General features: G+C 39.8%; 1 protein-coding gene across 1 annotated transcript in view; it reads right to left on the bottom strand.

The window, feature by feature from the left end:
- GLT8D2 (glycosyltransferase 8 domain containing 2) overlaps positions 1 to 13,510 on the bottom strand; it is a 41,347-nt gene that overhangs the window by 17,923 nt on the left and 9,914 nt on the right. Inside the window, exon 3 of the mRNA XM_020982378.2 lies at positions 1,129 to 1,221. Coding sequence (XP_020838037.1) covers positions 1,129 to 1,221 — 93 coding nt within the window. The remainder of the gene's footprint in view (positions 1 to 1,128; positions 1,222 to 13,510) is intronic.

Genomic DNA, 13,510 nt, shown 5'->3' on the forward strand with positions numbered 1-13,510 from the left:
ATAGATCCTGATCTATATCTGGCCACTGGCCCCAGATGGCCCGGGAGGAGAAGGTGAGGCTGGTGACTTTGCCCTGCCCTCCCTCACTTAAATCCAATTCACTTGCAAGTCATGGTATCACCTTCCTGATGTCATGGTCCTCTTCTATAATGTAGGACAAACAGTAACAACAACAGCTTGCATAGTTCCCGAGAGCACTCTTTCTTTTGTTGTAGTGACTAGACATGACCCAATTCTAGTGTTTTCATGGGGACCTTGTGAGGAGGGGGACCAAGGACAGCTCCCCTTCCCTATTTCCTCCTATCTTAGCTTAGGGGATGGTTCTTGACTACCTTAATCCAGGTCAGTCCTGGCAAACACAGTCTGAACTCATTGGCGAGAACCCAGCCACAAACATAATCAAATTAGAGGCAGATAATCATTGGGATAACTCATCAGCTTGTAAGAGCTCAGGCAGCCTTGAGACTCCACCTCATCCCTACCCTCCGCCTCTGATTGGAAGGCGGGACCATGAACTCCAAATCTCCATGGAAGGAGAGAGCTCACTTCAGACATCTCATCTCTCCCCTGGCTGCACTACCTTGTAATTCCTCCTACTGTCCCTGTATGGAGTACCTTCTCCTTTCCTTCCTCCATCCATTCCCCTTCCCATCCTCTCCATCACCACCCCAAGCTTTTCAGATTCCCTTTCCTTATTAGACTGTAAACTCCTTGAAGATAAGACTGTCTTTCTTCTTTTGCATTGGTTTTCCCAGTACTTAGCACAGTGCTTGAAGGCACATAGTAGGCCTTTAATAAATGCTTATTGATTAATTTATTAAGATAATTGGGAACTGGTCATACTTAGGCTACCTGGGAACATAGCTAGATAAGGTCATGGGGGCATAGATTTAGGGCTGGGAGGGAATCTTCAGATCATATGATTCAAGCTTCTTATTCTACAAATGAGGAAACAGACCAATAAAGGTTAAGAAACTTGGCCAAAGTCAGACAGTAAGGAGCAGAAGCCACTTCCTTTTCCTCCAAGTCCAGCATGCCTTCCACTGCATCACACGGGCCAATAACAACAACCTTGGGACCCCATCTATAGGGATGTACACAGCACAGTCAAGTTGGTTTTCAGCTTACCTGTTTCATTCTTGAGTGTAGACACCTTGTAAGCTTTCTTGTACAGAATCACACAGATAGTCAGAACAAGAAGGAACAGCAAAATCTGATTAACTGAAATTTTAAAAATATCAAATTAAGACCTAATTTAGCAAATCAAAATCAATTGATAAACTTTTCAGGGAATAGCACCAGCAGACTGGATTTGGAACCAAAGGGCTGGGTTCAAATCCCCATTTTGCCATTTACTACCTGAGTGATCTGAGGCAAATTACTTAACTTCTCTGGGCCTCAGTTTCCCTATCTGTAAAATAACAAATTAGATGACATCTAAGCCGTTGATCTAAGCCTATGATCCTATGATGACATGCATATGACCAATCTGTAGGAATAATGTAGGTTTTACCTCTTTGTTATTATTATAAATAATTAATAATAGCATCATTAATTATGAGAAACAACAAAGTATTAAACAATTATTCATGTTATTGATCTATTTAACTTCTCTCTAAAGCCATAACTATGGTACAGTAACTAGAGTTTTACCTGCAGTGTCAATATTCAGCAGGTTCTGATAGCATTTCATCTTAGGAAAAAAATAGCTATTATTTATATAGTGCTTTAAGGTTTGCAAAGACATTTCCCTATGTTATCTCCTCATAAGAACCCTGGCAGGTAGATACTACTGTTGCTGCTGCTGCTACTACTACTACTACTACTACTACTACCACTGCTGCTGCTGCTGCTGCTACTACTACTACTACTATTACTGCTACTGCTACTACTACTATTAGTACTACTGCTACTGCTGCTGCTACTACTACTACTACTACTACTGCTACTGCTACTACTACTATTAGTACTACTGCTACTGCTGCTGCTACTACTACTATTAGTACTACTGCTACTGCTGCTGCTACTACTACTACTACTACTACTGCTACTGCTACTACTACTATTAGTACTACTGCTACTGCTGCTGCTACTACTACTACTACTACTATTAGTACTTCTGCTGCTACTACTACTCCTGCTGCTGCTGCTGCTGCTACTCCTACTTCTACTCCTATTTTATAGAAACTGAAGCACAGAGAGGTTAAATGAATTACCCAGGGTCACACAGCTAGTAAGTGTCTTGAGCAGGATTCCTGACTCGGAGCCTAGTAGTCTATGCAACTGTACCACCTAGCTGAGCTTAGCATCTAGTTGACAAGAATAATTACATAAAACAGGAGGCTAGTGGATGGAAGTCTTATGGACATGTCCCAGATGAGGTACTTCTTGCATTCTGCTACCCTGGCCCATAGTGGGTTGGTTATCATCATTCTCACCCGAACTGAATTGCCCTGGATACTAAAATGGTTAGTTATAGCTCTGTTTCCTTTTATGGACTGTTAGGCTGATCTTTTTTGAGTGATCATGGATCGCATTGAGAAGATCCACTTACATTCCAGGGATTGATAAGCCAACACATTGTCTTCTGCCCATAGGAACATCTGGAGAACCCTACCACCTCCGGGGAATCCCTCTCCCATTTGGGCTCTGAGCATGGTAGCTTCTAAAAAGATGGTGAACAACTTCAATGAATGTATCTCTCCTTACTATATCCTCCCTTTGCCATTAACCAGATGGTTCTTAAATAGAATTATTTCTGTGGTTGCATTTCTGAGGAATCTTACATGACTTGAATTTAGGGTCCTCTCCAGAGGGAGAATGTTTAAGGCTAAGGTTTGCTCTACAATGTCAAATAATTTTGTAGGTCAACAATATGTATTCTCTTTTATATTAATAATGATAATATATTCCTATAGAGCCTTTAGGTTTACAAAGCACTTTCCTCACGATGATTTTATGATGTACCCAAGTACAAGTTATTATTCATCTTATTTTATAGATGAGGAAACTGAGGTCTAAAAAAGTTAAGTGACTTCCCCAAAATCAAGCCCCTAACAATTCTCATATCAAACAGCACATGGATGATAGCAAAGTGGGAACTAACCCAGTTTAATCTGTTGATTTTGCCATACTTCCAAGACAATATGGAAGAGCTATTGAATGGCATGCTGACTCTGGGGAAAGGCTATATTAATATTAAATTGATTAATATATGAATATTATTATAGGGAAGGGAACAAGCATTTATTAAGCACCTACTATATGCTAGACACAATGCTAAGCACTTAACAAATATTATCTCATTTGTAATAGTACTCATCTAGGCTTATTGCTCAGTACCTTCAACACACTATTTTCTGTTCTTACTTTCTTTTTTTGCTGTTCCATATATATATATGAAATTCATCTCCTGTCTCTATACTTTTGCCTAGGCTGTTCCTGACAACTGGAATACACACCCTTCCCACCTCCACCTTTTAGAATTCTTTGTTTCCTTCCTAATTCAGCTCAAGTGTTGCTTCCTATAAGAATCTTACCTTGTCTCTGTTACCCTCCTCCTTAATTACATTGCATTCACTTTGCATGCGTTTTATATTTCCCATCCTCCCCAAGTCCCTTCTCCCGTACAATGTAAGCTCCTAGAAGGCAAGGAATCTCTTTTAGGTCTTTGGATCCCCAGTGCTTAGCATGAGGTAGGTGCTTAATAAATGCTTGACAATTACACAGCTTTGACCATAATTGGTGCTTAATAAATGTTCATTTGATTGAATTGATACTTTGTGTTTCCCCCATTCTGGACATTTCACATGTCAGAGCTTAAGTCACATTTTGACTAATGTGATAGAAAATATAAATAATGTCAGAACCTTTGTCTATGAGAATGAATTTTATTTTTATATGAGACTAATTTTTTTCATATTGAAGCTGTCCGAGATTGACCACTAGATGTGTTTTTCCTTTTAAAATGTTTATTGGTGTCTTTGGTTTTTCAATCACTTTTATTTCCAACTATATCCCTCCCTACTCCCCTACTCAGACAGACAGCCCTTGTAACAAAGAATAAAAAAATAAAGAGAAAAGGAAAAGAAAATAGGTCAGCAAAACTAGCCAACATATCAACAGGGGCTGTTGTCCACACCCACAGATTATCATATTTCAAAGTATTGTGGGCCCTGGAGAAGTGGTAAGAACCAAAGGTGGACAGCTTTGATTCACAGAGGTTCTCACAAACAGCATTGACCAGCTGAGCTTAAAGTTACTGGGGCCTCCAAGGTTTCATCAGAGATTAGGAAAGGCATTTGTGAGGTCCTGGGAAGGAAGAGATCTGAGCCTGACCCAAAGAATCCTGTGTAAAGCCAGAACAAAGAGAAGATGGAGGGGGTTGGGTTGGGGTGTGATGATCAGGAAGAGGAGTTAGTTGCAGAGAGGTAGATGTCAGTTTGAAGCAAGGAAAAACTTCCTAACAATTAGAGCTTTCTCCATACAGAATGGGTTATCTCATGAGATACTTGGTTCCCCGTGACTGGAGTCTTCAAGCAAATCCTGCATGTTGTCAGAGAAAAGGGAGGGGGAATTCTCATTCTGGTGCAGGTTGGACTAAATGACTTTTAAAGTCTCTTCCACCTGGGAGGTTCTGGGATAGTCAGAGCTGCAGCTTAATGCTGTGACTTTTCTGTGCCTCTGTTTCCTCATCTCTAAAATATATTTAGTACCACGCATAACCCAGCTAGTCCAAGGATCAAATGGGATAATGAATGTGAAATGCTTTGTAAACCATATGTACATATCTATGTTTATATCATATCATATTGTATTATATTGTATTGTATTGTATGTGTTTGTGCCAACTATTCTTTTTATTAAAGAATGACTCACAGTGAATAGAGAAGTGACGGGTATAATGTTTGATAAATGCTGGTTGAATGGAAATCTCTACCCTATTTAGAGGTGGATTATTTAAAATTTTCTATTTCTTTTTCTAATTATCATGAACTTGACAAACACCAGTAAACATGCACATTTCCTTACATGAAGAAGAACAGAAAGAAAGGACTGTATCTAACACCATAAATTAGAGCCTGATTCTCTTAGTGAGTTTTTGGAAGGGATCTTTGGCACTCCTCTGTTCTGTTCCCCAGGAGGCCTTGCGATGGATGAATGGCAAATTATTTTGCTTGGTATCCAGGGAAAACTCCATCTTACTCTTGAGCTATCTGAACAGTGAAGTGTTAGTGTGCTTTAAAAATAAACATTGCATGGAACCAGAGGGCAAAATGGGCATTGAATGACTCTACCAATCACCTCAAGAAACATCTTAATATAAAACCTCCAAAGAACATCACAGCCAAATTTAAGAGCTATCATGTCAAGGAAAAAATATTGCAAGTGACCAGAAAGAAACAATTCAAGGGGCAGCTAGGTGGCACAGTGAATAGAGCACTGGCCCTGAAGTCAAGAGGACCTGAGTTCATATCCGACCTCAGATGCTTGACACTAGCTGTGTGACCCTGGGCAAGTCACTTATCCCTGATTGCCTCACAAAAGAAAAAAAAGAAAGAATTCAAATATAAGAGAACCACAATCAGGATTACACAGGACTTAGCAGCTACAACATTAAAGGATTGGAGGTCATGGAACACAATATTCCAGAAGGTAAAGGAGCTAGGACTACACCAAGAATCACCTACCCAATGAAATTAAGCATAATACTTCAAGGGAAAGAAATGGTCTTTCAATGATACAGAAGGATTTCATGCTTTATACGGAGAAGACCAGAATCAAACAAAAAATTTGATCTGCAATATCAAGGCCCAAGAGGAGCCTAAAAAGGCAAAAAGGGTAAACAAAACAGAAGGGATTCAGTGGAGCTACATTACATCTCTACATGGCAAGATGATACTTGTAATTCTTACTGTACCACTAATGGTACAACTAGAAGGAATTTGCATAGAGGGTATGGGTATAAGGTGAGTTTGAAGAAAAGACACAAAAATAATTAAGGGATGAGAAAGGGGATTTCACTAGGTGTAGAAGGAAGGGAGAGGTAGAATGGGCTAAATTATTTCAGATGAAGTGTGAAAAACCTATTGCAGTGGAGGGAAAGATGGGAGGGTGGGTGATGAACATCACTTGAACCGTATTCTCAAAAGTATTGGCTCAAAGAGGGACTAATATGCAAAATAAGGTGAGTATAGAAATCCATCTTACTTGATAGGACAGTAGGAGGGGAGGAGAGTAAGTAAAGATGGGGTGAATGACAGAAGAGAAGGCAGACGGGGGAGGTGGTAGACAGAAGCAAAACACTGTTGAGGAGGGAAAGGGCGAGAGGAGAAAGAGGACAAACAGGAGGAAAAATGGGATGAAAGGAAATATATAGTTTGTAATCATAACTGTGAATATGAATGGGATGAACTCTCCCATAAAACTGAAGCTGATATCAGACTGGATCAAAAACCAGAATCCTATAATATGCTGTTCACAAGAAACACACTTGAAGCAGAGAGAGATACACAGAGTAAAGGTAAGCGGCTGCAGCAGAATCTATTATGCTTCAGCTGAAATAAAAAAAGCAGGTGTAGCAATCCTGATCTCAGACAAAGCAAAAGCAAAAATAGATCTAATTAAAAGAGATAAGGAAGGAAACTACAGCTTGTGAAAAGGTACCATAGACAATGAAGTAGTATCAATACTAAACATATGCACCAAGCGGTATTAATACCAGACCTCAAACAATATTATAAAGGAGTAATCATCAAAATTATCTGGTACTAAGAAATAAAGTGGTAGATCAATGGAATGGATTAGGTACACCAGACACAATAGCAAATGACCATAGTACCCTAGTGTTTGATAAACCTAAAGACCCCAGCCTTTGGGATAAGCACTCATTATTTGACAAAAACTGCTGGGAAAACTGGAAAACAATAGGGCACAAACTAGGTATAGACCAACATCTCACATCACGTACCAAGATAAGGTCAAAATAGGTACATGATTTAGATATAAAGTGTATGTGTGTGTGTGTGTGTATGTGTGTGTGTGTGTGTGTTTAGATATAAGCAAATTAGAAGAGCAAGTAATAATTTACCTGTGAAATCTACAGAGAAGGGAAGAATTGATGACCAAGCAAGAGACAGAGAGCATTACAAAATACAAAATAGATAATTCTGATTATATTAAATTAAAAAGCTTTTGTACCAACAATACCAATACACCCAAGATTAGAAGGAAAGCAGAAACCTGGGAAACATTTTTACAGCCAGTGTCTCTGATTAAGGCCTCATTTCTCAAATGTATAGAGAACGGAGTCAAATTTATAAGAATATAAGCCATTCCCCAATTGATAAATGGTCAAAGGATATGAAGAGGCAGTTTTCAGATAAAGGAACCGAAGCTATCTACAGGCATATGAAGAAGTGCTCTAAATCACTTTTGATTAGAGAAATGAAAATTAAAACAATCCTGAGGTATCACTTCATACCTATCAGATTAGCTAATATGACAAAAAGGGAAAATGATAAATGTTGGAGAGAATGTGGGAAAGTTGGGATACTAATGCACTGTTGGTGGAGCTGTGAACTGATATAACCACCCTGGAAAGCAATTTGGAACGATGCCCAAAGCGCATCCAGACTGTGCATACCCTCTGATCCAGCAATACCCCTGCTAGGTGTGTATTCCAAAGAGATCATAAAAAGGGGAAAAGGATCTACATATGCAAAAATACTCATGGCAGCCCTTTTCATGGTGGAAAAATATTGGAAATTGAGGGGATACCCATCAGTTGGGGAATGGCTGAACAAGCTATGGTCTATGAAAATAATGGAATACTATTGCACAATAAGAAATGATGAGCAGGCAGATTTCAGAAAAACCTGGAAAGATTTGTAAGGACTGATGCAAAGTGAAATGAGCAGAACTAGGAAAATATTGTACGCAGTACCAGCAACATTGTGTTATGATCAACCAGGAATGACTCAGCTCTTCTCAGCAACACAGTGAACCAAGCCAGGTGCAAAGGATTCACAAAGAAAAATGCTAACCACATTCAGATAAAGAACGGAGGGATTCTGAATGCAAATCATAGCACACTTTTTTCACTTATTGTACTTTTTGGTGGGTTTTTTCCTTTTTGATCTGTTTCTTCTTTCACAACTGCAACTAACACGGAAATATATTTTACATGATGGCACATGGATAACCTATATCAAACTGCCTGCCATTTTAGGAAGAGAGGAGGGGAAGGAGGAAGGGAGAAAAATTTGGAACTCGAAATCTTGTAAAAATGAAAGCTTAAAATTGTCTTGACATGTAATTGGGAAAAAAATAAAATACCAACGTTTGAAAAAAAAATAAACATTGCATACCAGTGTGTCTGCCCACACATAGAGCCTCCAAGCTATTGACATAGGCAAGGGTGTTTGGTTTCAAGCATCTTATGGAGTGGAATCAAGGCCTGAATTTTTGGATTTCCAGACTCTGCCAAAGATAATTTTATTCTGGATTCAGTCCAGTGAAAAGCAAATTAGGGGGACGGGAGTTTGGAGGAGGCAAATGCTATCTTTCACCCTATTGGCCAGTTTGATTCAACCAGCGTTAGCCAGTCTGGGAATCCTGCCAAACATCTGTATTTTGCCCGTTTAAGGCTCACTTGATAACATTTGGGATGAATAAATCTCTTACAAGGATGTTTTTTGTGGCTGACTTACTCTAAAACCTTGGAGCCCCTTCTGTGGCTGTCATCTTAACATTTTCATTGTCAACTGCTTACAGGGATGACTGTCCATGAAATTCATTTTGGAAGGGTAGGAGGGAATCTGGATAGGGGATTTCCTCAGTGTGGATAAAGTTCCAGTGTGGAAAACTTTTTCCATTAGTGAAGAATCAACTCATCTTTAGCTTGTGGTCAGAGAGCTGCCTGGGGGCACTGAGAGGGTGTGTGCTGCTCAGGGACATGCAATCACTAGGTATTAGAAATGAGGCATGAACTTGGGTTTTCCTGACATTATTGCATCTGTGTGAAACGCAATATATGAAATGCACAGGATTATAGATTGAGAGATAGAAAGGCCCATACAGGCCATTAAGTCTAGCTTTTAAAAATGTTACCCTTGAGAAAACCGGCCCAGGGAAAGGAAATGATTTGCCCAGGGTGGTATGGATGGTAAGTGGCAAAGCCAGGATTTGAACCCAGGTTCTGCGACTCCAAAGCCAGAAACCTTCCCACAGAATCATATTGCCTCCCTTCAGAATCCCAGAGCTGAAGGGAACATTAGAAAGCATTCCATTCAATCCCCTCATTTTACTGATGAAAAAACTGAGGGCTAGAGAGAGGATGGGATTTGTTTAAGGTTACATAGTAACTTAGCAGCAAAGCCAGGCCCCAGTCTGGTGCACTCTCTGCCATGGCCCACTGGATAAAACAACCCATTTTTCATAGGAATATATCGAAAAGTGTCAGCTAGAACATTCTGCCAAGATGCTGCCTGAATAGGAGGCAGTCCACCTAGCTTCCCCACCTTTTCTCCAGCAGAACCCGGAGGTTTGCATTAGATTGAGTAACGATCAAGAAATCCAACGAGACAGCAGCATGAGGAGTAGTTATCTGAATTGTCGCAGGAATGTGGAGGTACGGGGTTCGAGAACAGCCTCTGCAATCATTCAGATAACTTTCCTCCATGTTGCCAACCTATCTAACTTCAGAGAAAGAGATGACAAGTGGAAATAAGCATAGTATGATCTTACATATACGTGTATGTTTGTATATGTGTATATATGTGTGTGTTTATAGATCTCGCTCTCTTTCCATATACATATCCATGTATGTGTGCATATATACATATGTGTGTATTTATATGTCTCCATGCTTAATTGTAGCCTTCTTTAGATGGGAGGAAATAAAATAAAAAGTATGTAGCAAAGAACAAAAGAAAACCTAGAAGAAAGCAACGAAAAGCTGGGCAGCTTTGAAAACAATGTGTAATATTTATTATGTAGGTTTTCTTAAAATGGAAATTTATTGTTTTCTATTGAATCCTCTCTTATGCTCTGCTCTGTACATGGCAATTTCCCCCCCTTTTTTGTTTTGTATATAAATTTAACATAAAAAATAGGATTTAAAAAAGAAAGAAAGAAATTTAACAAGAAACTACAGTAAGTGACTCTTCCTCCCAGAACCATCTGTGTAAGAGGTCAGCCAGAAGCCTCTAGACAATAGGAAAGGAGCTTCCAGTAAAGTAAGAGCCAATGCCAAGAAATGGGACCCATGAAGTCTTCAAGGCTCTGAGTGCGGAGGCAGCAAGAGTGGAGGGCTCCCTTGAGAAAGGCCCAGGATGGTGAGGATGCTCTAGGGGCAGGGACCTGGGAAGCCCCTGGAGCCTTAGTGGGGAGTGATCCAATGAGGGTGTTACTGATTAATGTGGCTCATTCTATAGCACCAAGACCCCACAGTCCAAGGCTCTGAGGTCTCTAACACTCTGCCCTGAGCTGCCAGAGTGGGCCCTGAAGGTCCAGCTTTTCCAGCCTCAAAGATCCAGGAGAGCCTAGCCCTGGGAGGTAGAGACTACTGAAAGAGCCCAGGGGGCCACTCAGAGCTGGCCATATCACTCTAAAGTGAATTCGAGGTTTGCTGTTGGTGTTCAGTCATTTTTCAGTTGTGTCCGACTCTTTGTAGCCCCATTTGGGCTTTTCTTGGCAGAGATACTGGTGAGGTTTGCCATTTTCTTCTCCAGCTCATTTTACAGATGAGGAAATTGAGGCAAACAGGGTGAAGTGACCTACCCAGGGCCACATAGCTAGGAAGTATCTGAGGCCAGATTGAATTCAGGAAGATGGGTCTTCCCAAGAGCAGGCCTGGCACTCTATGTACCATGGCGCCCCTTAGCTGCCCAAATTAGAGGGTAAAGAGCCCCAATTCATGAACTAAAACTTATGATATGAATAAGTTAAAGAAAACATCAGCCCATTTTCAAAATGATTGAAAATACAGAGATCCCTCAAAAAAGCAGAGATTCACGAAAAAAAGTTGTGGTTTTTTTTTTAAACAAGGACGACATGAAATAAAAACTTTGGAGGCGAGAATTGGAAGGCAAATAGGTAGCTGAGAAGAGAAAATGCTAAACCTTACTCAAGAAATGGGTCCTCGAAAACTAGAATAGACCAATCATTAAGTTCATAAGACAGCGAGACATATCAGGACAAAATCAAAAGACTGAAAAATAAAAGAAATATAAGATATCTGATTTAATTATAATAGTAATAATAATACTACTAGCATTTACATAGAGCTTAAAGGTCTGCAAAGATCTTTACAAATAGGTCATTTTGATCCTCACAACAATCCTCCCAGGATTGCATCAAACTCCCGGTTAGATGCTATCATTACCCCCATTTTACAGATGAGGAAACTGAGGCAGGTTGAAGTGACTTGCCCAGAGTCACATAGCTATTAGTTTTCTGAGACCAGAATTGAACTCGAGTCATTTTGATTCCAAGCCCAGTTCCCTATCCATGGTGCCACTAGAAATCAAATCAAAGAGAGGTAATTTAAGAATCATGGAATTCACTAAAAGCCATTATTTTTAGAAAGCCTAGATGCTATATTTCAAGAAATCATAGATGAAAACTACCTCAATCTATTAGAACCAGAGGGTAGAGAATGTACCAATTGATAGAAAGAATCTACCAATCACTTCCTGATTGGATTCCCAAAATGGAAAAGTCCCAGGAATGTCATAGCCAAAACCCAGAGGTCCCACATGAAATAAAAAAATATGGCAAATATTCAGAAAGAAGCAGTTTAAGGAACGACAACTAGGAACATACAAAATCTGATAACTTCTACTAAAAAACAGAGGTGATCTTGAAATACAATGTTTTATTTTGTTTTCTTATTTTATTTTATTTTATTTTTTTGGTGAAGCAATCAGGGTTAAGTGACTTGCCCAGGGTCACAACAGCTACTAAGTGTCAAGCATCTGAGGCCAGATTTGAATTCTGACTCCAAGGCCAGAGCTCTACCCACTGCACCATCTAGCTGGCCCAGAATACGATATTTTAAAAGTCAAAAGTAACAGGCTTACAACCAAGAGTAATTTACCTTGCAAACCTAAGTATAATCCTATGGAGGTTGGGGGTAGGGGAATGGGTTTTTAATGGAATGGAAGACTTTCAAGCACTTCTGATGAAAACACCAGAGCTGAGTAAGAACTTTAAAGTACAAAAATAAGAGTCCAGAGAAACCTAGGAAGTGAAATTAATTTCAGCAGTAACTGGAAGGATCTATATGACAATATAAAAATAAATGTCTCTTCAAAACCTTAACGTCTCCAAAGGTCATTGAGAGGCTTAAATAAGAAAAACAGAGGTCCTAGGCTTAGATTCAGTCCCTCTATTCTGAGAGGTTGAATGAGGACAGAGAAAAGGGAGAGTAAAGAGAATCCATCAGTATAGAAAAGAAGAAGAAGGAGGTAGTGATTACTGTTTCGCCTAATTGGGGTGGTGAGGAGAGTATATAAACATGGTGGAAGGGATGGGAAGGAATGGACATCAGGTGAGCCACACTCTTATCTGAAATGGACAAAAGAGAATTGAACACATAGCATTTGGTGTAGAAATAAACCATGCCCACCAGGGAAACAACCGAGAATTTATTGTTGTTGTTCAGTCATGTCCAACTCTTCATGACCCCATTGTGTCTTGGCAGAGATACTGGAGTGGTTTGCTATCTCCTTCTCCAGCTCGTTTTACAATTGAAGAAACAGGCAAACAGGGTTAAGTGATTTGCCCAGGGTCACACAGCTAGTGAGTGTCTGAGGCCAGATTTGAACTAGGAAGATGAGTCTTCTCGACTTTCGGCCTGGTGCTCTATCCAATGTGCCACCTAGCCGCCTAGTTGTTAAAGTGGGGATAGGGGAGGAATTAAGAGGGAAGAAAATGACAAGGAGGGACTAGTCCTGAGCAAACTAAACTCCCTGATCCCAAAGGGAGCAGTTAAAGGGATAGAAAAGAAAAGAAAAGAAGGTGAGCACCTTAGTTTTCCTTTTAGACAATTAAAAAACAGTTAAACAAATTGTGGTATACGAATGCAATAGGATATCATTGTGACATAAAAAATGATAAAAGAGATGATTCTGGAGAATTCTGGGTTGCATAAACTGATGAGTAGGATGAGAAGAACAATCTACATGTAGATAGTGACATTGTAAGGAAAAACAAATTTGAAAATTTTCGGTGCTCTGATCTTTGCGATGACCAATCATGTCTTTAGAGGGCCTGAAGCATGTTATAGACCTCCTGATCGAGGCATTATAGACACAAGTGCAGAAAGAGATGTACTTTTGGACGTAGCACAGTACGAATTCATTTTGCTTGGCCAAGATTATTTGTCACATTCAGTTTTTAATGGGGGGAAGAAGGGGAGAGATCTGGAGAAAAGAAGGCTAGCAATAGTGATGCCCGAAAGGATAGAGGCACTGTAACATTTTTTTTAATGAGCAGAAGTGAACAG

The sequence above is a fragment of the Phascolarctos cinereus genome, unplaced genomic scaffold (assembly GCF_003287225.1).
Source record: "Phascolarctos cinereus isolate Bilbo 61053 unplaced genomic scaffold, phaCin_HiC Scaffold_1;HRSCAF=81, whole genome shotgun sequence".
In the NCBI taxonomy this organism is placed as follows: domain Eukaryota; kingdom Metazoa; phylum Chordata; class Mammalia; order Diprotodontia; family Phascolarctidae; genus Phascolarctos; species Phascolarctos cinereus.